The sequence below is a fragment of the Pelobates fuscus genome, chromosome 11 (genome assembly GCF_036172605.1).
Source record: "Pelobates fuscus isolate aPelFus1 chromosome 11, aPelFus1.pri, whole genome shotgun sequence".
NCBI classification, from domain to species: domain Eukaryota; kingdom Metazoa; phylum Chordata; class Amphibia; order Anura; family Pelobatidae; genus Pelobates; species Pelobates fuscus.
In genome coordinates, this window is record NC_086327.1 from 70,767,890 (window position 1) to 70,793,067 (window position 25,178).

At 41.8% G+C, this 25,178-nt stretch overlaps 1 protein-coding gene across 2 annotated transcripts in view; it reads left to right on the forward strand.

The window, feature by feature from the left end:
- LOC134577418 (myosin-10-like) overlaps nucleotides 1–25,178 on the forward strand; it is a 429,924-nt gene that overhangs the window by 369,052 nt on the left and 35,694 nt on the right. For both annotated transcript variants that reach the window (XM_063436146.1, XM_063436145.1), the window contains exons 30-35: nucleotides 491–595; nucleotides 711–863; nucleotides 2,792–3,040; nucleotides 9,322–9,534; nucleotides 9,642–9,854; nucleotides 13,846–14,007. In XM_063436146.1, the coding sequence (XP_063292216.1) occupies nucleotides 491–595; nucleotides 711–863; nucleotides 2,792–3,040; nucleotides 9,322–9,534; nucleotides 9,642–9,854; nucleotides 13,846–14,007 (1,095 nt within the window). The remainder of the gene's footprint in view (nucleotides 1–490; nucleotides 596–710; nucleotides 864–2,791; nucleotides 3,041–9,321; nucleotides 9,535–9,641; nucleotides 9,855–13,845; nucleotides 14,008–25,178) is intronic.

The following is a 25,178-nucleotide window of genomic DNA, read 5'->3' on the forward strand; positions in this document are numbered from 1 at the left end:
TTTTTAGATAGATAATGAAGCACTATTCCCAAGTTCTGGTTAATTATTTAGAAATGTATAATATTACATATACATATTTGAAATAATAAGTGATATCCTAATAACTGTACATCATTATTTACCCACTCCTCCTCCTATAACGAAATACAATGGATGGCTAAATTTTGGAATATAATAGCTCTCAATTTACTAAATTGATATGCATTAATATTATAATTTCCATGCACATCTGTGTCATAAGAATGTAATTTTGTTTACGTAGGATATGTCTTCTGACTACCACTCTATATTCAATCTCTGAAATGTACAATTAGTTTATGCTGTGTTTTAAGGCTTTCTTAAGACATAGAATTAGACCCAGTTACTTTTATGGTTTCATTATTTAAAAAAATGAATAACTCTATAGTCTTGCTCAAAACAAGAACCTAAACTAAAACAACCAAAGACTTGTTATTCTTGAATATTTCTCATATAATTTATGTTTTGATAGGCTGAGTTGGATGGAATGTCCTCTTCATTAGGTTCAACAGAAACCAGAGCTATCAAGCTAAGTAAGGATCTGTCTACTGTGCAGTCAAATCTTCAGGATACCCAGGTATTTAATCTTCGCATTAATTTTCAGTCATGTTTCACCTTCTCTCTGTTACGTTAGCATAAACTATGCATTTACATGTCATTTTTAAATCATATTTGTGTGACTGTGATTATAGGATTTGCTTCAAGAGGAGACAAGACAAAAACTGAACATGAGCTCCCGAGCAAAGCAGTTAGAGGATGAAAAGAATAATCTTTTGGAGAGACTGGATGAAGAAGAAGCAGCCAAAGGTCACCTAAGCCGCCAGATTCAAGCTCTACAGCAACAAGTAACTATTGAATAAACTGTGTTCATGAGCTTACTAGTTAAAATTTTTATTTATTAACACTATTATGTTATAGTATGCATTAATTGATTTAACTATTCAAAAGTAAGATAATATTCAACAGTAAGATAATACTGAATAATAAGTGTCATTGTACAGCTTAAAAGTACACAGGAAATAGAATTGTTGCATAAAATGAGTACAACATAGTACATAAAAAATGCAAACCAGAAAATAGAGAAGCAAAATGTCTTATAACTCTGTTGGAGTCAATGTTACTCCAAAAATGGATGTGTTACTGTTATACTGATATAAAGGAGAATGGAATCTAAATTGGTTTGTAGAATATGAATTCTTGGAGTATACTGAAGGGGGAAGGTGAATAGAGGAAAGGTACCAGTAGGGTGTGAAAGGGATGAGAGGATGCTGAATTCGTGGAGAAGAGAGAAACATGAAGGGGGGTGAAATATTAACGAGCGGTAGAAGGAAGGGCCCATCATCACCAACTTCAGAATTGTAGCGTTCCCATCTGAAATATTAACAAATCCAGTTAGTCTGTTAAAAGGACCTGCATTATTTTGAGACAACTGTCTTATTTTTCGTTGAATGAGACAGTTGCCTTACTCCTGCAGGCCACACACTTTGATAGGGTGAGTCCTTTGTGCAACCTGCTTTCTGACAGCATAGTGAACACTGCTAGCACAGAGAGTGCATCCTTAAAGAGACACAAGGTGCAACGCGTCACTTCTGCTCTTCATTTGAGCATGTGAACAAATCAGTTCGCACCTAATACTATTTAAATAATTTGGGCCTCGATTTCTGTGCACTATGGCGGTTTCTGATATCAGTACCCAATTAGCGTGTTTCTATATCTTATCTGTATTTTCTGGTATTAACATTTGCTTAATTCTAGATATTGAGTACCCTGACGCGGCTCCTCTCTATGTTTTACTGATTTTCTGTATTCCTAAAGCCGACTAGTATCTATGTTCATTCTATCTCTCCGTTACTTTGACCATGGCTAATATTTGACTATGGTTTCTCTTTTTCACATTAAGCCTGGCCACACTAAAGTCTGGTAATACTATTCTATTTGTCTCTATGTTCTGCATGTAAGACTTTATTATAGGGCCATGGACTCTGCAGGCATGGGACAACAAATGGCATTATGTGAGGTGAAGGTACACTGTATGGACAAGTTCCGCTTCTGACTCTTCTAGCCAGAGCTGCTTGTCTGTCTATGGAGTCTCAGGCTAATAAACCTTGACAACCAAGTCTAGTAAAAGTCCGAAGTTCTGAGTGTTAGGTTATACTAACAGTGAAAGGAAGATCTATTTAGCTTTAACATTTTGATGGGGGAGAAGAGAGGGAGTCTGAACAGTTTGATCATCTAGAGCAGGATTCAGTGTCGGGTTTCTCTCTCCTGCTGCTACACAGGGATGCCCTGTTTCAGTTATTAGTGGACTGGTCTGATGGGTAGGTGGGTAGGCTGAAGAAACTCCCCTTGCTGGGTGCCCAATAATGCTGTGGGTTTATAAATGTTTATTTCATAGTTTAAATTTTTTTTATTTATTTTTTGCTTTATTTTGGTTTGTGTATTTGTTTAAAAGTGCTTACTTGCTGGTTTAAAAAAACAATTGTCACATGATGCATGTCCCTTTAAGTCCAAGGCTACAATATTCTTGAGGGTTAGGGAATAAGAAGATACAAATTATTTTTTTTAATTTATTTTATAACTATGAAATATCACATTGGGCAGTATACATTCTTGCAGTGGAAGAAATATGGAAGATAGTATATTCCTAATATTCCTTGTATAATGACTTCTAGAAATATCCCTACTAAATTATATGCTTAATTGATATTTACTCCTATTATAAAATATTACATATGTCCACCTATACTCAGTACAATTTCCATTATATCTGCAGCTACTTGAGTCTAAAAAGAGAATGGAAGAAAATGGTGGTGTAGTGGAAGGCCTGGAAGATGCCAAGAAGAAGATGGCAAAGGAGTTAGATCTTATGCAACAGCGTTTTGAGGAAAAACATCAAGTCAATGACAAGCTAGAAAAAACTAGGAATCGATTGCAACAGGAACTGGATGATTTATTGGTGGATCTAGATAATCAACGACAAATTGTTTCAAACTTGGAAAAGAAACAGAAGAAGTTTGATCAGGTGACTTGTTTTTTTATAAATTTAAACTTTATAACTTAAATAATAGTACTGATTTATAGACATCAGCTGTGAGAAGAAAACCCGGTTTACTCATTAACTTCCAATAAGGGATGTCCTTCTCTTAACCCGTTAAGGACACAGCTTCAATTGGCTTGTTTTGTACTTAAAGACACACCCAATATTTGCCTTTTTGTTCTGTACATGGTCAACAGCAATTTCCATCTTTTTCATTTATTGCATCAACACATATATAATGTTTTTAAAGGACAAAATGGTTTTCAATGGGCTCAATAGTCACCAAAACAACATTAGCTTAATAAAGCAATTTTAGTGTATAGATCATGCCTCTGAAGTCTCACTGCTCAATTCTCTGCCATTTAGGAGTTAAATAAATTTTTATTCTGTTTATGTAGCCCTAGCCACACCTTTCCTGGCAGTTACTGATACAACCTGCATGAAAAAAAATGGTTTCATTTTTAATCACATGTTAACTTACTTTAAAAGTTTTTATCTCCTGCTCTGTAAATTGAACTTTAAATACATACAGGAGACTCCCTGCTTGGCAGTTGGCAGTGGCATACGTAGAGCAGTTAATATGGTCGCAGCTGCGACCGCGCCCATCACTCCAATGGGCCGTCTTCCTGTCAATCTCTGCGGCCGGCATAACTTCATACTCACTGAGAGAGAGAGCACTTTCTGTCAGACCGGGTACCGCAGTCCGCTCGGCAACTCTACATGGAGGTGAGGGAGATGGGGGAGAGACACATGGAGAGGGAGATAAAAGACACATGGAGGGGCTGGGGAGAAAGGATATACATAGAGGTGCTGTGGGGGATAGGAGACACATTGGAGGGCTGGGGGGGAATGGAGACCAGGGCCGCCATCAGAAATTTTGGGGCCCCTAACACAGCTCAAGGTCTGGGCCCCCCTTCAAGCCCGCCCACAGGGCCCGCCTCCAAATCCCGCCCACAGGAATACACACACACTAACATATACAAATACTGAACCAGACATACACGCATGCATAGGGAGATACTGACACACACATATACATGCAGACATACATACTGACAAACATACATATACATACACATACTGCATACTGATATATACATACATACATACACACACAGTGGCATACACACACTGGCATACATACATACACAGGCATACATACACACACTGGCATACATACACAGGCATACATACACACACTGGCATACATACATACACACATATACTGGCATACATACACACATATACTGGCATACATACACTGGCACACTGGCATACATACACTGGCATTCATACACTGGCATACATACATACACTGGCATACATACATACATACACTGGCATACAAACATACACACACTGGCATTCATACACTGGCATACATTCATACACTGACATTCATACACTGGCATTCATACATACACTGGCATTCATACATACACTGGCATACAAACATACACTGGCATACATTCATACACTGGCATACATACACTGGCATACATACATACACTGGCATACAAACATACGCTGGCATTCATACACTGGCATTCATACATACACTGGCATACAAACATACACTGGCATTCATACACTGGCATACATACATACACGGGCATTCATACACTGGCATACAAACATACACTGGCATACATACACTGGCATACATACATACACTGGCATACATACATACACTGGCATACATACATGCATACACCTCATTTTCAGCCACCCTCCTCTCTTACTTACTATTTCGTCGCAGGAGGGTGGCTGGGGATGATGTGAGTCGGCATCCTCTCCTCGCAGCCTTTCACTCCTCCTTCCCGCGCGGAGTAAACAGGAAGGGAGTGACCGGACGTCACTCCCTCCCAGCAGCACTTGCTTTCCAGCTGCATTTTTTTTTTTTTTAAAGGGGCCCGGTCGCGCTATTACAGCGCTGACCGGGCCCCTGAAGATAATAGGGCCCATTGGGTGGCCCTAAATGCTTGGTGGGCCCATCAGCGTGTGTGCCCCGGTGCAGATGCACCGGCGGCAGTTAAGCTGATACACGTGGGGCCCGGGCGGCCGGGCCCCCCAGGGCCGCCGGGCCCATGACAATTGTCATGGTTGTCATGCCCTGATGGCGGCCCTGATAGAGACACATGGAGGGGCTGGAGGGGAGGAGACACAGAGGGGTTGGGATCCTTACACTGGCTTCCTGTATCCTATAGGTGTCAATTCAAAATACTAACCCTTACCTATAAAGCTCTAACCAACTCTAGACCCTGTTACATTTCTTCCCTGATTCATAGATTTGCCCCTTCTCAGTCTCTCCGCTCTCCCTTACTGCTAACTCGCGCTTGCAGGACTTCTCGCGGACGGCTCCCTTCCTTTGGAACAGCCTGCCTACCCCCATCAAACTCTCCCCTAGTCTTCAATCGTTTAAAAAGTGCATTAAAACCCATCTCTTTAGGAAAGCTTATGGCCTACCAGAGTAACCTTATATAACTGTCTCTTGATCTCTGCTAAAGGGCAGCACTTTACTCTCTCCTCCAGCTCTGCTTCACTCCCACATTAGGAACAAGTGTTGATAGGAACAAGTGTCTGCATGATCTTTGTGTCAGGTTTTAAAACATTTGACCTATACATTTGTGTACTTCAGTCATCCAAAGACGCTTTCTCTTTCTGTGTGTTTTGGCCTCATTTCTGTCTTCAGGACTGTGGTAATTAGTAAGACTTTATATAGCCAGGATATCCATTATCAGCACTCTTTTGTAGCATGCATCATTGCATTATTAGTACGCTTTTGTTATATGCATCATTGCATTACCAGCCCTCTTTTGAAATATGTATCATTGCATAATTTCTTGTATAAACGTACCTAAATGCTCACCACACAAACATCCTACATTTATTAGAAGGAAGCTTAATGTAAGCAACTGGGATGAACTGAAAGAACAGAAACCCAGATGCCTATACTAGTCTTTAATCTAAATTACAAATGCACTTAACTGAGGAGGGAAACATAGAAACATAGAAGCATAGAATGAGGCGGCAGATAAGGACCATTTGGGCCCAATTTTTTTTTCGAAATACTTTTTAGTCCCCTGGCCTTATCTTAAGTCTAGGATAGCCTTATGCCTATCCCACTCATGCTTAAACTCCCTCACTGTGTTAACCTCTACAACTTCAGCTGGAAAGCCATTCCATGCATCCACTACCCTCTCTGTAAAATAATACTTCCTGAAATTATTTTTAAACCTTTGCCCCTCTAATTTAAGACTATGTCCTCTTGTTGTGGTAGTTTTTCTTCTTTTAAATATAGTCTCCTCCTTTACGGTGTAGATTCCCTCTATGTATTTTAATGTTTCTATCATATCCCCCTGTCTCGTCTTTCCTCCAAGCTATACATGTTAAGATCCTTTAACCTTTCCTGGTAAGTTTTATCCTGCAATCCATGAACCAGTTTAGTAGCCCTTCTCTGGACACTTTCCAAAGTATTAATATCCTTCTGAAGATATGGTCTCTAGTACTGCATGCAGTAATCCAAGTGAGGCCTTACCAGTGTTCTGTATAATGGCATGAGCAATTATCTCTTTCTACTGCTAATGCCTATCCCTATACGACCAAGTATTCTGCTAGCATTCCCCGCTGCTCTATTACATTGTCTGCCTACCTTTAATTCATCTGAAATTATTACTCCTAAATCCCTTTCCTCAGATGTTGAGGTTAGGACTCTATCAAATATTTTGTACTCTGCCCTTGGGTTTTTACGTCCAAGATGCATTATCTTGCACTTATCCACATTAAATGTCAGTTGCCACAGCTCTGACCATTTTTCTAATTTACCTAAATCATTTGCTATTTGGCTTATTCCTACTGGAACATCAGTCCTGTTGCAAATGTTAGTATCATCAGCAAAAAGACATACCTTACCATCAAGACCTTCTGCAATATCACTAATAAAAATATTAAAGAGAATGGGTCCAAGTATAGATCCATGAGGTACCCCCTGGTAACTAGACCTTGCTTCAAATATACTCCGTTGACTACAACCCTCTGTTGCCTTTCATTCAGCCACCGCCTAGCCCATTCAACAATATTGGAATCCAAACTTAAAGATTGCAGTTTAATGATAACATATTAAACAGCCATAGAGACAGATGAACAGCTGCAGGCCTGAATTTTAGCTGCAAATGGGAATTTGAACATTTGCCAGCTTAAACTGTTTAAACTATAGGCTTCCATCTGTAACCCTTATGCCATTTGTCTTCACCAGTGGGGGAAGGTTTAAAACAAACCCCAGACAAGGCGGAAAATATAGAAGAGTCATACCCAGGCAGTCACCTTATGGAAGTGCATTTTGCTGGGTCTTCAGGGAAAAGAGGCTTAGCTCCAACTAAGCCTCATGTATACAGTGGGCCGTCTTCATCCCCTGAGATGGATAGCTGGGTCAAACGCCCAGGTCATTGAAGGAGGTACCCAGGCTGGTGACTCAGAGATGAGCTGTTGCTGGGTCTTCAGGGATTAGAGGGTGAACCCTGGCTGGGCCTCATGTGGGCAGTGGACCACATTCATCCCCTGAGGGAGAGAGTTGCGCAGATCCCCTGTCACTAAACGGGTTACCCAGGCTGGCGACTTATAGAAATGTGCTGTTGCTGGGTCTTCAGGGATGAGAGGCTTAACCCTGGCATGTATGCAGTGGACTGCTTTCACCCCCTGAGGGAGAGATTGGGTCCGACCCCCAGTCAATAAAGAGGGTACCCAGGCTGGCGACTCATAAAGATGGGCTGTCGCTGGGCCTTCAGGGATCAGAGGCTGAACCCTAGCAGGGCTACAAAAATATTGCCTGGTGAGCATAACAGAAAAATCTAGGCCTGCTTAAGCAAACTTCTCCCAAACTGTTGTGAAGGACAGAAAAAAGACTGCCTGAGGGGAAGTGTAAAGATTTATTTATACCAATTTCAGAGTTCTATTTCCTGTCCTTTCTGATGTGAGGGGAGGAGCTAACCAATGAGTAATTGCTATCATGATTGATCAGGAAATATATATTTTATATTCAAAAGATTTTCAGATCAATTGATTCTTTTTAATTGCATGTAATAAACGGTATAAAACAAAAGGTTTCTCACTCTTCCCATTATATATGGACACGCTAGAAAAACTGAATTTGTTTTCTTTAGAAAAATGGCATTACAGAAGGGATATGATAGCACTATACAAATATATACAGGATCGAATTTTCACACTGGTCGAATCCTATTGCTCAGTCACACATACGGCTTCCCATGAACTCCGAAAGCCAAGGAGAATACAGCAGAGGATGCCCATTGAAGCACTGATTGGATCCTAGGACTAGCCCTATAAAAGAAGGACATGGATGGGAGGGAAATAGGCGTTATGGTTTTTGAATTTGCTTGATTGTTTTTACAGAGTATTTTTATCCTGAAGAAGTCCAAATATTGGAAGAAATGTATTGGACCATATTATTATATTGTATATTTTATTACAATTATATGTTTAATTAATCAATTTCAATACCTACCTGGAGTCCTGACACATTTGGTCCTAGTTGCGAAAGTTAGAGACCAAAAAGGGACATGGTTACTTTTGGCCCTCCCAGTGATATTGGGGGTGGCTCATTGAGGCACTTGATTTCCATAATGTGTGTGAGTGCATGATCAGTGGCACACATTGCCGGTTTTAATTATATTGCACCATATCATTTTTCTTTTCTGTAGACTTACAGCTGCATCCCTACTGTATATATTTCACTTTGGCTAAGTTATAAAAGTGACAATTTGTAAGGAAATCTGCACTTTTTGCAAAATGAAAAAATAGGGCACACTGTGGACACTTTTCATCAAGCTAAAGTGATTTAGTGGTCTATAGTGTTCCTTTAAGTTGCACTAATTGATATTGCAAAACTGTGAAAAGTTGTGTGTATTTTCCATTGTTTATGATAAATGAGAATGTATTCATGTCTGTCATAATAATTGAAAGTCCTTATTGTCCTTTAAAAAAAACTTAATATATGTGTTGGTGGAAGAAACTAAAAAGATAGAAATTGTGGTTGAATCCACATGTAGCAAAAATACTTGTGTCCCTAATTACAAAGCAATGAAATTTAAACTTGGTCCTTAATGGGTTAATTGTATGTCTGTTTTACAAATGTAGAGATATAGACAAATACCATTTAAACATTTTATGGAACAAAGATATGATTTTATTTAAGAAAAAAAAATACCAGACCAGTGTAACTTATTTTTGACTATATTTACTTTTTTTAGATGCTAGCGGAAGAAAAGAATATTTCAGCACGGTATGCAGAAGAGCGAGACAGAGCAGAGGCTGAGGCTCGTGAAAAAGAAACTAAAGCTCTGTCCCTGGGTCGAGCACTTGAAGAAGCTCTTGACCTAAAGGATGAACTTGATAGACACAATAAACAGCTACGAGCAGAGATGGATGACCTTATAAGCTCCAAGGATGATGTTGGCAAAAATGTAATATTCTTTATTAAATTATTTCACACCAGGCTTTGTTAGTTTATATGAAGCTATAAAATTGAATAATATAACTTTAATCTAAATTGAGACACATGTCGTCATAGGTTCATGAATTGGAAAGGTCTAAGAGAGCTTTGGAACAACAAGTACAGGAAATGAAAACCCAGATAGAAGAACTGGAAGATGAGCTTCAGGCAAATGAAGATGGAAAACTGCGCCTGGAAGTCAACATGCAAGCCATGAAAGCACAGTTTGAAAGGGACCTCCAAAATAGGGATGATTCAAGTGATGAGAAGAAGAAATTGCTATTCAAACAGGTTAGAAATACTGTATATATTTTATACATTATTATATATTTTATGTGGAATTAGTTAATGACAGAGATGTGACAGATTTAAATAATGAAATAAAGGATTTGGCCATTGCTGTCTACAAAAAAAAATAAAAAAATACATAATACAAATACTTCAGAGATGAAGGGTCCAAAAATGCTGTGCTCAATCATGCATCAAAGTCGTCCTTTAAACGCGAAACTGTGCTGGGGGGCATAATTGCTATAGCCATGCAACCAAAACGTTGTAGTACCGCAATTACAGTAATTCATGACATCATGTGTGAGTTCCTGTGTGCTCAAACCCATATTATTGGAATATAAAAAAACACCATGCACTATCATAAAGTGAATATAAGCTTGCAAAGTCCATATAGTTTAAATCTGATGCACACAATTCACATTGATATATGTATTATTCAATATGTAGATATGCAAAAGAAAATCCACTTGCTGTCAATAATTTGTTCTACAGTTTTATCATTACTTTAGTCCCTTACCCAGGAGAACAAAAAAAAGTAAAATACCGGTAAAGAAAATGTAAACATTGAAATAGCTAATGATAGCAGTTGTATTTATCTTGCATTTGGTGACCTACAAACCACACTTCTGTGGACTACACTAAGCTGTAGTATGGTGCATTTTTAATAAGGAAAGAGATATACTTGCAAATCCTCTTCTGAATCTAATTATCCTTTACCAAAATACATACATTTTGCTTAATGTCATTAAAGGAACATATAAGGCCAGAAACACAAACGTGTACCCCCTTGCTCCCCTGGGGTAAGGTAGAAAACTTACCTTACCACCTTAAATAAGTAGAAAACTTATATTTATTAGAGTGTCGTGCAGGTCTGCTGGCACTGTCTCCTCCCCCAAAATGCCACGCTGCGCAAATCCACATTTCTCCTCATAGAGGCAGTGTTAACAGCAAAAAGTCCTGCAGGGACTGACTATATTCACCAGAACAACTACATGATGCTGTTCAGGTGACTATACTGTCCCTTTAAAATAATATAACCCTCTCAGCATGCAGATATAGAGCCCTAATGCTCCTTCTAGCAATTCTCAAAGAGCAGAAAACGCAAAACATGAGTAATTAAAAAGAGCCAGGATGAGAATAGTAAAGCTTTTGGAATTGTTACTGTAATGGGTGTTAAAGAGATATGGATCTCTAGCCATTCACATTTAATTAATTTCTCTCCCTGTGTTTTTTATTTTTGTTTTTGTGCCCCTTTTTCTAATACTCAGAAATACAGCCGCCAAAAATTCAGTAAAAATTCAGTTCCTGTCACCTGAATTGCTGTAAAAGGTTCCACCATTTGTAGAAGCATAACAGTTCTGTTAATTTTTTTGGGATTGATATGTATTCATAATAATCCCCCAGGAAAAATGTTAGTACCCAGTGCAGACTTTCTTCATTTACAGTAGTAAGTTACAGGAAGCAGGCCAGATTAATAGTACATAATGCAAAGCTCCTACAACAAACAGTTTACATTAGGGAAATCCTTCTGCTGAAGTCAGCAGTGAGATCAGCTAAGGGAACACCTCAGTCAATGGCAGAAAGCTCATTTTTTTATTGAAGGATAGGGCTAAGTGTATGGTTTGAATTAAACATTAATGGTATGTGTGGTACATAGCATTACAGGTGGTTTATAATTAGAAGAACGTTAATAAGGAATACCAGTCTTTAAGATGCTACACCTGTAACTCCTACAGTTCTCAGCCAGATATTTGCTTAGAGGAATTGGATTTACAGTCAACAGAATATTTAAGGATTTTACCTTTTAAGCCCCCTTTAGATTAAACAACTCTCTAAATGTAAGTCCCTAATCCTATTATAATGAACCAGGACTGTTATAGATCAAATCAAATGTTTGATAATCTTTGTATATCTGCCCCTTTCAAAATTAATAAGTATATGCGTGCACGCTTCCTGGAAAGTAAATCACACCGAACAGGTTTTAGGTTCATGAAAGACTTCTGGCATCTTTATTCCAAGGGGTGGGACCCCCTTATAAAGCAGAAATACGTCATATGCATAGTCACAGATAACACAAAGTATACATTCAACAATTGTTTAACAGTCTAAGGGGTCTTTCCTGATACCATCCCACTGGGCGTGAGTCCAACATCGTCACATGACATTCCTTTGTATCCCAGCACCATTTTATTACACGTGGCAAGTTTTTGAGAGAGAGCCGTTACTTGAACAAAGGAGGCGGGGGAGGGGTTAGAAAGGGAAGCAGTTCCTCCAACAGCGAATCTCCATTTTGTTACATGAGGACTTCGCTCGATGGGGAGGGGTGAGCAGGATGAGAGGGGTTACAGAGGAAACGGTTACTAAACACACACAGAGGGGGGAGGGGAAGCAGTTAATGAGCAGAAATGCACAGAGTAAAATAGACATTTTATCCATTCAAGTATTTTGTTCATAACAGGACTATTGGCTGGTGTGTGCTGTTGTACACCTTGTCATTAAAGTAAATGGTAATACAAAATAAACCACAAAATAAAGCAAAAGCTACACAATGCAATATATATCATTGAATGGTATTTTTGTAAATTGTAAAGAAATGGTTAAGTGTCCTAAATCTGTTATAGACCAAGCATGTATAATCTGATTCTGGAAAAAATTAAATCAACTTCAATAAGGTATACATTTTGGATGTTGCTGTACTCTGAAGATTCAGTTGAGCACAATTTAGGAGGTATACTGCCTACATATAATGCATACATAACAACCATGTTGACTTTGTAAATGGTCAACAACATTGGAGAAGTGGTAGATATACCAAACTGCCTTCATCAATCTGGTTCAGGGGGGCTGCTGCTTTTTTTTGATCATTAAATTGGTTATTTGTAGAAGTGGTTTTAAATGATCTTCCCCTCCTTTTGAAAGTGCCTAATATTTCTACAACTCTCTTATACTGTAGGTGTTAAACATTATTTTGCTTCTCATCATGAAAGGGAAATAGTGAGAAACATAGAGATGAAATATGAAATGGAAAAAGACAGAGAGAGAGAGAGAGAAGTAGACAAGGATACTGACAAGAGAATATAAAATTTTAGGGCAAAACTGTACCTTAGCTATTTGTTCTTTATAAATTCCTGTCCATTACCAGTTTATTAAATGAAATTGAGAGATAATAATGAAAAATGTTTTTCTCATGTTTTCCTTTATCATTTTCTGGGTCTACCTCTACGATTTCTTAAATGATCTATTTGTGTCTGAAACTTTGTCCTGCTTTGCCTCATTATTTAGATACAAATAATGTTTGTTCCATTTAATTTTATTGTCTCAGAGATTGCACAAAAGTCTCAAAGTGACACAGATGCAAAATGAAGAAAAAGACAGAGAATGGGCAAATATTATACAGAGGTTACTTGAAAAAAAAAAAAGACATTGACATATATGAAATGGGCATGACACATTAGGACCTCCATTTGTAAAATAAAGGATCACCAAACTCGCCCACTCCACTTCATCTCAATGTAGTGGTCTGGATGAAGTTCTAATGTAATTTTAACTCTTTAAAACATTGCTGATTGCAGAAACAGCAAAGTTTACATTGCAGGGTTAAATACACCTCTAGTTGCTGTCTTCCCGAATGCTGCTCTATAAGTAGCATTGGATTGGACAAGATCGCAGAACACATCAGCAGGCATGCTGACAAAGACAGAGGAGGAGCAGTAGGCTGCAGCAGAGGAGACTCAGTACTGGAGATGAAGTAATTAAAATAAATTAATATTTGATTTTACATCAGCAAAGGTGGGCTGGACAGAAGTTAGAAAAATAGAAGGGAACGTATAGCCCTGAAAAAAAATATTGTTATTTTTCAGGCTGCAGGTTCTCTTTAATAGTAAATTAGCTGAATAACCTCACATTCAATATCCAAGTTACTTGGATAACATAGCAAATGAGTTTGGCTTACCAAGACTAAGCTTCTTTTTATTTCAACTGAATTTTGTCACAGGTACGAGATCTAGAAGTCGAATTAGATGAAGAACGAAAACAAAAGGCTCAATTTGTTGCTGCTAAGAAGAAGCTTGAAATGGATCTGCAAGAAATGGAGAGCCAGATAGATGGTGCTAACAAGGGCCGGGAAGAAGCAGTAAAGCAGCTAAAAAAATTACAGGTAAAACGTATATTATAAACATAAAAATAGTCTGTTTACTTTCTGTTTTTAATATAAAATAGTTGTGGTAAGGAACACAAGCTAAATGTTAATAGAAGATTAGAGCCAATTAGTCAAGTCAATGTCAGGATGGTGAGACCCAACATGTAGAGTGTATCCTGAGATAATGTATACTGGTCCTTAGGGTTGCTAGACTTCAGGTAGGTAAACAGAGAATAGTCAGGGACAAGCCAGATACAGGGACACCAGAAGTAGTAAGTAACAATAGTGTGTCTCATTAACAAAGTAGCCATGACCCCAAAACGTGCAGTTACATTGTGTGATGTCATTGGTGTCATGAAATTGGTGCCCATGTGTCACGTCATAAAAGTGGGCGGAGCCATAACTACAGTCATTCAGACCCTATGGGAGTATGGAAGAGCCCTGAGAGAGGTCGCAGGTAGATATTAGTTCTTCAGAAGGGTGTGCCCCACACCCTGACTATTGCATACAAGGTACCCTGACAGTCGGTTGTGCTGTGCTGAATACTACAGATGGGTAGGTCAGAATAAAGAGGGCAAAAAATATTAATACCACCTGTTCTTGGAACATTACCATAGTCAACTTTTAGTGGCCTGTTTTATTCCCTAACTGGTACATTATTTCTTACTTACAGCAGAACGTTTTCTGGGTTGCTAGAAAGAACAAACAGAAGGGAATTATTATATAATTTATTGGTATAAATGGGCAATAACATTTTTAACTTTCAAAGGCTTACTAAAACTAGAAGCTGGGTGTAAAGTAGCACATGAGTGGGGCATCTGCACGGGATTAACGGTTGTAAGGAAAATACTGGCTTTTCCTAAAGGTCTGTGTCTTGAAGCATCATCTAAAGCCTAACCTGGAGAACATAATTATATAATGCTTGTTCTCCCTTAGTTTATCCTCTTCCTCCTACCCTCCTAGAGTTTTTGCAGGTGATTACACCTTAACTGAAACAGAAGAAAAACCATTATGCTAAATAGTGTCTATAGATCCCTTACTATGGAACTTTAAAAACACACCCAGGTACTGGCAGACTTATGTTAGGCCAACCGACTAAACAATTAAGCTAGGATTGGTGGTGACTGAGGAAGCCTTTTAATTGCCAAACTCTGATCGCCTATGAGAGGTTCAAGGTATAAGTATGCCACCAAGCATGTTGGCCTCTCAGTGATATTAAAGAGGTTCAAGATAGATTGTCCGTGACAGGTGAGGCTCTAACTGCTTTGCCAAGAGGACAAAATACCTCAGTGGTTATGGTTGGCCTCGCAGGACTGCTAATTAGTGGCACAAGAAGCCAAAAAGATACCTAGGGCCATCTAAGGAATCCCAACATCTAGACCAAGTTAAGCGTGAAATCCTGTAAGAGCAAGTAGGCTGTGCTAGGGGAGTGAGGTAGAATTGAGTCACTTGTATGGTGACTTGTAGACTGGAATGCATAACCAAATAAATTATCTAATTTTACTAGATAGGTGTATAAACGTAGCGATCGAAGCAACAATTAGCTTAAGGCGAAAGCTAAAAGACCTAGATATTAACAGTAAGTATGAGTGAAGAGAAATTTGGCATGTCTATAGGTGTACCAGGGTCCATAACCCTAATACCCAAAACCAGATTGTGACATGAAGGAACTTTGTAATGTAGTACTGACTTGTTAACACCAAACACTTGTGAGGTTGTGATATACATTACCAGAAGGAACCAAAGGAATATAAATTAATATTTAAATTGTTAGCCAGTGTACATAGTGGCTATGGTTCTTGAAAACTTAAAATTGAAAACAGCACTAATACTTAACTTAAGTAGACGTATGTGACATAGATTTAAATTGAGACGACCAGTACACGTAAATATATCAAACCATGTTATTAGTTAACCAAGGTGCAAGGGTGCATGAATAGAAAATAAACATGTATGCTATGCCAAAGATTATATGGGGTGGAGGGATATACATGTTGTGTAATTATTGGAAGAGAAACATAAGCCAACTTGTAACGAAAACATACCTGGTTAAATGAGAAAAAAGTTAGAACGTGTGACTGAAAATTACCCAGTAAACTCAAATAAGAGTGTCAGAGTTGTCCAAATCCTAGACCTGGCATAAGGTAATAGATTAGAATTAGAAGACAACATACAATATAAGTGCACCTAGAGAAACTCCCAAACCATCGCGGAACAGCTAACACTCCTGCTCTGTTTGGGCCAAGATAAACTTGGATAAGAAGATAAGAACTGAAATATGCTTTACATGAATAGCCATATCTTTAATGACCAAAACTGTGTGGGCTAGTGCACATTAATTAGATAAACGAGATGTGACTGGATGATGTGAGTCCAAAATACTCAAGTATTCCTATACAGATCGTTATTTGAAGTTGACTTTGCACAAAGTATCATTGTGTATACTTATAAACCATTAAAATATAGTATATACATAAATAACACTGTGAATATTGATAGAAGCAAACATACTACAACCAACGTGGATAACAGGACGAACAGTGAGCAGCGTCAATAGAGGATAGCTTCAAATTACTTCACAAATAGTGTAACCTTGACGATGGTTAATGATTAGTGATGTCACGAACATAAAATTATCGGTTCGCGAACATAAAATTTTTGGTTCGCTAACAGCGAACGCGAACTTCCGCAAATGTTCGCGAACTGGCGAACCGGGCGAACCGCCATAGACTTCAATAGGCAGGCGAATTTTAAAACCCACAGGGACTCTTTCTGGCCACAATAGTGATGGAAAAGTTGTTTCAAGGGGACTAACACCTGGACTGTGGCATGCCGGAGGGGGATCCATGGCAAAACTCCCATAGAAAATTACATAGTTGATGCAGAGTCTGGTTTTAATCCATAAAGGGCATAAATCACCTAACATTCCTAAATTGTATGGAATGACGTGCTTTAAAAATGACAAATAGCACTCTGATTGGCTTAAACCAGCCAATCAGAGTGTTCTTAACCTAATTGCAGGGCGTGGCAAGGCTTTATAAGCCTTCCCCCGCCCTGCAGAGCTCAGTCTGCGCGGAGCCCTCCATGGGTAGTGATGTCGCAAACCCGAAATTTTAGGAGTGGTGTGTTTAGTACTTTTCTTATCAGTTTAATACCTGTTGCGTCTCCTATCAGTGGACGTGTATATGGCAGCGATTTTAGGAACCGCACACCTGGGACCCGAGCAAGGTCACCTCGTTCAACAGGCTACAACATTTGTCCCTGGAAACCTAGCCGGGACATCATGCACAACTTGAATGGAAAACGGGACTAACAGGTCAACCCTGCTTACGGAGACTTTCAGGTCATTGATCGTGTCAAGAGAAGGGGAACAACTTCAAAAATAGATTCCTGGCAAATTCTTAAAAAAAACGTGCAAACTGCTGCTGCCGAAATTCCAATACCTGACTAGAACGCTACAGATCCCATTACCCAATGCGTACTTGCGACGTCTACAAAGGACTCTCACTAGCTTCGTGTGGGCACACAAAAAAATCAGGGTAGCCACTAGCATACTCACCAAACCCCTAGAGCAGGGAGGGCTAGGACTACTAGAGGTGAGAACCTACTATAGGGCAGCGCTGATGACCACCGCCCTGCAGGCACACATAGCCCACAACACACCACAATGGGTGGAGATGGAATCAACGTGGGCTTGCCCCAAGGGCCTTAGGTACTTATTCTGGGTCCCACATAGACATTGCCCTAAACTACCAGACACACCGGCCACTACCGCAATCCTGCTGAAAACCTGGGATACGATTAAACCACAATTAGGTTATACAGATAAATGGGCGCTGGCCACACCACTATACTGCATACACATGACAAATCCCACATTTGACCATCGACTATGGACCGAGCGACGATGCACGTTGGTTAGACACCTCTATAATCAAGGACAGCTGAGACAATTCCCCGACCTGCAACAGAGTTACGATTTGCCACAAAGAGCGATATTCTCCTACCTACAACTAAAGGGAGCACTGACAACCCCGACCCACACGCGTTGTATAGAGAAAGCATGCAAATCTAGAACAATGCCCAAGAAACCGCTTTCACTCATGTATGCAATTCTAAATAATCCTACCCAACAGCCACCACCGCAGCTAGATAAATTCAGAGAGGCATGGCATAAGGATTTGAGTACAGTCTTCTCAGAAGAACAATGGAACCAAGCCTTCATAGCCCATAAAGGTAGATCCAGATGCGCATCCCACCTAGAGCTAATGCGCAAGATACAATATAGGTGGTACTTGGTACCAACTAGACTAGCGACCATATATCCCAACACCTCGAGACTTTGCTGGAGATGTTTAATAGAGTAGGGCACAATGCTCCACATCTGGTGGGCCTGCTCGGCCATCAGAGGATACTGGAAGGCAGTTGAGGGGGTGATACAAGGGGCACTGGTCACGAGAACCAACCTGAGACCAGAAAATGCCCTACTCTTCATCTCGATTGACCCATTCCCAAAAGCACATGCCGACCTAACATATCATATTTTGATTGCTGCCAACTTATTAATAGCCAGAGGGTGGAAACAACAACAGCCACCGGAGAGATCTAGCCTTCTCCAACAGATCTCCCTAAACCTAGCATATGAAACAAAAACCTGCCAGCGGCTACACCCCCCACACCACATAGTGGAAGCCAGGAACATATGGGAGGCGTATCTGAGGAAGGAGGAGGAGGGGGTCGTGTTAGAACAATAACATATCACATATATATATATATATATATATATATATATACACGAAGGATGAATAGTACCACTCCTAAGACCTAACTGCTCTGACGCAGAGAGACAACGACTCCAAACACCATGGTACAACAGCCAACATTGAGGTATACCAAGCTGAGGTTAAACAATCTACAGGGCATAACGGAACAAACACCCACATTGTACATAGTTAAGTAGTTAGATAAGGGAATAGACCCGGTGACCACACACAGCGTGCTAACTAAGAAGGAGACAAAGGGAGATGAGGGGTTTCCGACGTCTATTTCCCCTGTTCTTCTTCCCCTACCGTAGCCTGTCCCCAGGTTTCCCCCTTCCCATACCCCGGACCAAACCCAGGTTTAGGAGAGAAAGACAACCCTGACATGGTACTAGACCGAAGGCACAAGGGCAGCGGAAAAACTCCCACGAGAATGAATAACCAGTTTGCTCTTGAATGTATAAGATGTGAATAAGATCGATGTACCTTAACCGCTTACCCTCCCTTTTTTCCTTTCTGTATCCCGAACAAGTTCTCTGATAAAATAAAAATTGTCAGATTCAAGTTCTTGTGCCCCACAGTTCAAATTAACATTCAAATGACAATTCATGACAGATCACACAAGTGAATAGCCCTGCCAACGTCGTCTCAGAATTTTTTGTTATCTAAGAAGAAATAGAAATGCAAGAGCAGAATAGAGACTGTTCCCCGTCCTCAGAGACCATGATACACACTGACACAGAGCAGAATAGAGACTGTTCCCCGTCCTCAGAGACCATGATACACACTGACACAGAGCAGAATAGAGACTGTTCCCCCTACATAGGGTCACTTGGCAGATATGGATTGACACCTATCCTAAGGATCCCTGAAACACACTGACACAGAGCAGAATAGAGACTGTTCCCCGTCCTCAAAGCCCCTGATACACACTGACACAGAGCAGAATAGGGACTGTTCACCCTACATAGGGTCACTTGGCAGATATGGATTGACACCTGTCCTCAAAGCCCCTGATACACACTGACAAAGAGCAGAATAGAGACTGTTCCCCGTCCTCAAAGCCCCTGATACACACTGACAAAGAGCAGAATTCACGTTGTTTCTATGATGTGCATAACATGTTCTTGTAAATGTTTGTTAAATTTTTCCTGGAATTGTAATTTTTGAATCTGAATAAAGATAATCAAATCCCTGATACACACTGACACAGAGCAGAATAGGGACTGTTCCCCCTACATAGGGTCACTATGTGCCTTTTTTTTGGTTTGGTTTTTGAAGCCACAGTGCAGCACCAGAGGGCCTAAAAATTAGGCATGTACACATGCCTGAAACATTTGGTATTGTTGCAGCCACTGCTGTAGCAGCGGCCAGAAAAATTGATGTTTGTTTCACAGGCAGAAAGTGCCCTAAAACATGGCGGCTTGAACCCTAGTTGGTGGCGGATAAGTCACGCAAGTCAACCGGCATTCAGAGCTAAAATACAGCAGCGTGTGGACCATTTTTAGCCCAAGGCAGCTCATCTCATCAGGCCTTTTTTAATCGAAAGTATCGCCCAGTGTCAGTCCCTTCGGGATCCATCCCTCATTCATCTTAATAAAGGTGAGGTAATCTAGACTTTTTTGACCTAGGCGACTTCTCTTCTCAGTGACAATACCTCCTGCTGCACTGAAGGTCCTTTCTGACAGGACACTTGAAGCGGGGCAGGCCAGAAGTTCTATCGCAAATTGGGATAGCTCAGGCCACAGGTCAATCCTGCACACCCAGTAGTCAAGGGGTTCATCGCTCCTCAGAGTGTCGATATCTGCAGTTAAGGCGAGGTAGTCTGCTACCTGTCGGTCGAGTCGTTCTCTGAGGGTGGATCCCGAAGGGCTGTGGCGATGCGTAGGACTTAAAAAGGTCCGCATGTCCTCCATCAACAACACGTCTTTAAAGCGTCCTGTCCTTGCCGGCGTGGTCGTGGGAGGAGGAGGATGACTTCCACCTCTCCCGCTGTTAGATTCCCGTTGTGCTGTGACATCACCCTTATACGCTGTGTAAAGCATACTTTTTAATTTATTTTGCAAATGCTGCATCCTTTCCGACTTGTTGTAATTCGGTAACATTTCCACCACTTTCTGCTTATACCGGGGGTCTAGTAGCGTGGACACCCAGTACAGGTCGTTCTCTTTCAGCCTTTTTATACGAGGGTCCCTCAACAGGCACGACAGCATGAAAGACCCCGTTTGCACAAGGTTGGATGCCGAGCTACTCATTTCCCGTTCCTCCTCCTCACTGATGTCAATGAAGGTATGTTCTTCCCCCCAGCCACGTACAACACCACGGGTACCAGATAGGTGACAACGATCACCCTGGGATGCCTGTTGTGGTTGGTCTTCCTCCTCCTCCTCAAAGCCACATTCCTCCTCTGACTCCTCTTCCTCACAATCCTCTTCCAGCGTTGCCGCAGGTCCAGCAAGCGATGCTGATAAGGCTGTTTCTGGTGGTGATGGTGACCACAACTCTTCCTCTTCACGCTCATCTACGGCCTGATCCAGCACTCTTCGCAGGGCACGCTCCAGGAAGAAAACAAATGGTATGATGTCGCTGATGGTGCCTTCGGTGCGACTGACTAGGTTTGTCACCTCCTCAAAAGGACGCATGAGCCTACAGGCATTGCGCATGAGCATCCAGTAACGTGGCAACAAAAATTCCCAGCTCCCCAGAGGCTGTCCTAGCACCCCGGTCATACAAATATTCATTAACAGCTTTTTCTTGTTGGAACAGGCGGTCGAACATTAGGAGTGTTGAATTCCAACGTGTCGGGCTGTCGCAAATCAAGCGCCTCACTGGCATGTTGTTTCGCCGCTGGATATCGGCAAAGTGAGCCATGGTCGTGTAGGAACGCCTGAAATGGCCACACACCTTCCTGGCCTGCTTCAGGACGTCCTGTAAGCCTGTGTACTTATGCACAAAGCGTTGTACGATCAGATTACACACATGTGCCATGCACGGCACATGTGTCATCTTGCCCAACTTCAATGCCGCCAACAAATTTGTTCTGTTGTCTCAAACCACTTTGCCGATATCCAGTTGCTGCGGAGTCAGCCACTTTTCCACCTGTGCATTCAGGGTGGACAGGAGTGCTTGTCCGGTGTGACTCTCTGCTTTCAAGCAAGTCAAACCCAAGAGGGCGTGACACTGCCGTATCCGGGATGTGGAATAGTACCTGGGTAGCTTGGTGGGTGCCGTTGATGTGGAGCAAGATGCAGCAGCAGAAGAGGACTCAGCCGAGGAGGTTATGGAAGAGGATGGAGTAGGAGGAGTAGAGGAGGTGGCAGCAGGACTGCCTGCAAGTCGTGGCGGTGTCACCAACTCCTCTGCAGAGCCATGCATTCCATGCTTGGCAGCAGTCAGCAGGTTTACCCAATGCGCAGTGTAGGTGATATACCTGCCCTGACCATACTTTGCAGACCAGGTATCAGTGGTCAGATGGACCCTTGCCCCAACACTGTGTGCCAGACATGCCATTACTTCCTTTTGCACAATCTAGTACAGGTTGGGGATTGCCTTTTGTGAAAAGAAATTTCGGTCGGGTACCTTCCACTGCGGTGTCCCAATAGCTACACATTTTTTGAATGCCTCAGACTCCACCAGCTTGTATGGTAAAAGCTGGCGGGCTAATAGTTCGGACAAGCCAGCTGTCAGACGCTGGGCAAGGTGGTGACTTTCTGACATTGGCTTCTTACGCTCAAACTTGTCTATGACAGACACATGACTGTGGGCAGATGAGCGGGAACTGCTCAAGGCGGGATACGGAGTGGCAGATGGTTGAGAGGGGGCAAGGAGGACAGCAGTGGTTGACGTGGCTGAAGATGCTGGACCAGGAGGAGGATGGCGGCTTAGAGTAGGCGTGCTGCTTGTACTCATGTGTTGATCCCATAGGTGTTTGTGATGTGAGATCATGTGCCTACGCAAAGCAGTTGTACCTAGGTGGGTGTTGGACTTCCCACGACTCAGTTTCTTTTGGCACAGGTTGCAAATGGCATCGCTGTTGTCAGAGGCAGACACACACAAAAAAATGCCACACTGCTGAGCTCTGCAATGACGGCATTCTGGTGGTGGACACAGCATGCGTTGATTGGCGTGCTGTCGGGCTGACCCCGGGTGCCGATGCATGCTGTCTGACTGTGCCACTAGCTCCTTGCGACGACCTCCCCCTGCTTCCAACTCGTCTCCTCCTCCTCCTCTCTGTCTCCCCATCTGAACTTTCGCCCTGTTCTTCTTCTTGCCGAGCGGGCAACCACGTGAAATCCATGGACGCATCGTCATCATCAACCACTTCACTTGTATCTGACAATTCAGCAAAGGAAGCAGCAGCGGGTACAACATCATCATCATCATCATCATCACACGATACGTCCATGTATGTAATGTTGCCTGCCTGAGACATATCCCTGTTATCTACATCCTCTGGCAATAATGGTTGTGCATCACTCATTTCTTCAAACGGATGTGTGAATAACTCCTCTGACATACCAAGTAAAGCGACTGTGGTGCTAGTTTTGGTGGTGGCGGCGGCAGGCGGGTGAGTGGTATCTTGAGAGCTGCCTGAAGCTAAGCTGGAGGAGGATGGTGCGTCAAGGTTCCGAGCGGAGGCTGTAGAAGATTGGGTGTCCTGTGTTAGCCAGTCAACTATGTACTCAGAACTTTTCAAGTTCAGGGTACGTGGCCTCTAAAAACTGGGCATTATTCTAGGGCCAAGGGGAATCACAGCACCACGACCACGATGGCCCCTGCGGGGTGGCCTGCCTCTGCCTGTCATTTTTTGGGGGATTAGTGGTACTATGCGTGCAAGCTACTGTGAGACCAGATATGAGTGGCAATGTGCAATGGCAGAGGTCTGCAGAGTACACGCTGTAGGCCTGACACACCCGCTTGAAGACAACTAACTGCTATTCAATCTATAACAGTGAAAAAAAAAATATGTTTTTAAATGCACGCTATTGTAACACCAGAAATAAGTGGCAATGTGCACTGGCAGAGGTTGGCAGAGTACACGCTGTAGGCCTGACACCCGCTTGAAGACAACGAACTGCTATTCAATCTATAACAGTGAAGAAAGTTTTTTGTTTTTAAATGCACGCTATTGTGACACCAGATATGAGTGGCAATGTGCACTGGCACAGTTCTGCAGAGCACACGCTGAAGGCCTGACACACCCGCTTGAAGGACACTGACTGCTATTAGCTTACACTGGAAAACTTTTTTTCTTTGTAAAAGCACGCTACAGAGACACCAGATATGAGTGGCAACTGTCAAAGTACACTGGCACAGGTCTGCAGAGCACAGGCTGTAGGCCTGACACACCCGCTTGAAGGACACTGACTGCTATTAGCTTACACTGGAAAACTTTTTTTCTTTGTAAAAGCACGCTACAGAGACACCAGATATGAGCGGCAACTGTCAAAGTACACTGGCACAGGTCTGCAGAGCACAGGCTGTAGGCCTGACACACACGCTTGAAGAACACTGACTGCTATTAGCTTACACTGGAAAACTTTTTTTCTTTGTAAAAGCACGCTACAGAGACACCAAATATGAGTGGCAACTGTTAAAGTACACTGGCACTGGTCTGCTTTAAATGTAAAGCTTAAGCTATTGTGACACCAGATATGAGTGGTGGCACTGGGCAAATGGGCACAATATCCACTGAGCCTGACACAGAAGCTGGCAGACAACTAACTGCTTTTCAATCTATTACAGTGAAAAAAAAAAATTAAATGTCAAGCTTAAGCTATTGTGACACCAGATATGAGTGGTGGCACTGACTGGGCAAATTGGCACATCATCCACTGTGAGCCTGACACAGAAGCTGGCAGGCAGGCAACTGGTATTCAATCTATTACAGTGAAAAAAAAATGTTTCTTTTTAAATGTCAAGCTTAAGCTATTGTGACACCAGATATGAGTGGTGGCACTGACTGGGCAAATGGGCACAGCATCCACTGTGAGCCTGACACAGAAGCTGGCAGGCAGGCAACTGCAATTACATTACACAGAAAAAAAAAAAGCAGCCTGATGTTCTAGCCCTAAAAAGGGCTTTTTGGGGTGCTGTCCTTACAGCAGAGATCAGATGAGTCCTTCAGGACTGTAGTGGACACTGAATACCCTAGCCTAGCTATCAATTTCCCTATCTAATCAGCAGCAGCTACACTTTGCCTCCTCTCACTAAGCATGCAGCTTCAGAATGAATCTAAAATGGATGCTGGGAGGGAGGTGGGGGAGGGTCTGCTAGGGAGGGTGTGCTGCTGATTGGCTGGAATGTGTCTGCTGACAGGGTCAAAGTTTGCTCAATGATGACGAATAGGGGGCGGATCGAACCACCCATGTGTTCGCACGTGGCGGCGAACGTGAACACGCTATGTCCGCCGGGAACTATTCGCCGGCG